The 262-nt window shown below is 73.7% G+C and overlaps 1 protein-coding gene across 1 annotated transcript in view; it reads right to left on the bottom strand.

Moving 5' to 3' along the window:
* Nucleotides 1-256, bottom strand: part of LOC106734944 (sarcoplasmic/endoplasmic reticulum calcium ATPase 2-like) — a 14,754-nt gene extending 14,498 nt beyond the window's left edge. Inside the window, exon 1 of the mRNA XM_014588126.1 lies at nt 19-256. Within this exon, the coding sequence (XP_014443612.1) occupies nt 19-136 (118 nt within the window). The 5' untranslated portion in view covers nt 137-256. The remainder of the gene's footprint in view (nt 1-18) is intronic.
* Between the last annotated feature and the right edge of the window lie 6 nt (nt 257-262).

Here is a 262-nt window from a genome sequence, read left to right as displayed (position 1 = left end):
GCGGCGCGGCCCCCCTACCGTTGGAGCCCCATCTCTCCTTGAGCTTCTTGACCTGCTCCAGGCTCAGCCCCGTGCTCTCGTTGACGCCGAAGTGGCCCAGCACCTCTTCCACCGTCTTTGTGTGCGCGTTCTCCATGGCTGCGGGGGCCCGGCCGGCCTCGCCTCCTGTCCCCGCGGCCTCCTCGCCTCCGCCTCGCACTCGGGCCGCGGGCTCGTGCCACCCCGGACGCCCAGGGGCGGACTGGCCTCCCCCCCTCCTCCC

Source organism: Tupaia chinensis, unplaced genomic scaffold (genome assembly GCF_000334495.1).
Source record: "Tupaia chinensis unplaced genomic scaffold, TupChi_1.0 Scaffold000258_1, whole genome shotgun sequence".
NCBI classification, from domain to species: domain Eukaryota; kingdom Metazoa; phylum Chordata; class Mammalia; order Scandentia; family Tupaiidae; genus Tupaia; species Tupaia belangeri.
The sequence above is the reverse complement of the archived record's forward strand: the minus strand, read 5'-3'. Positions and strand labels throughout refer to the sequence as shown.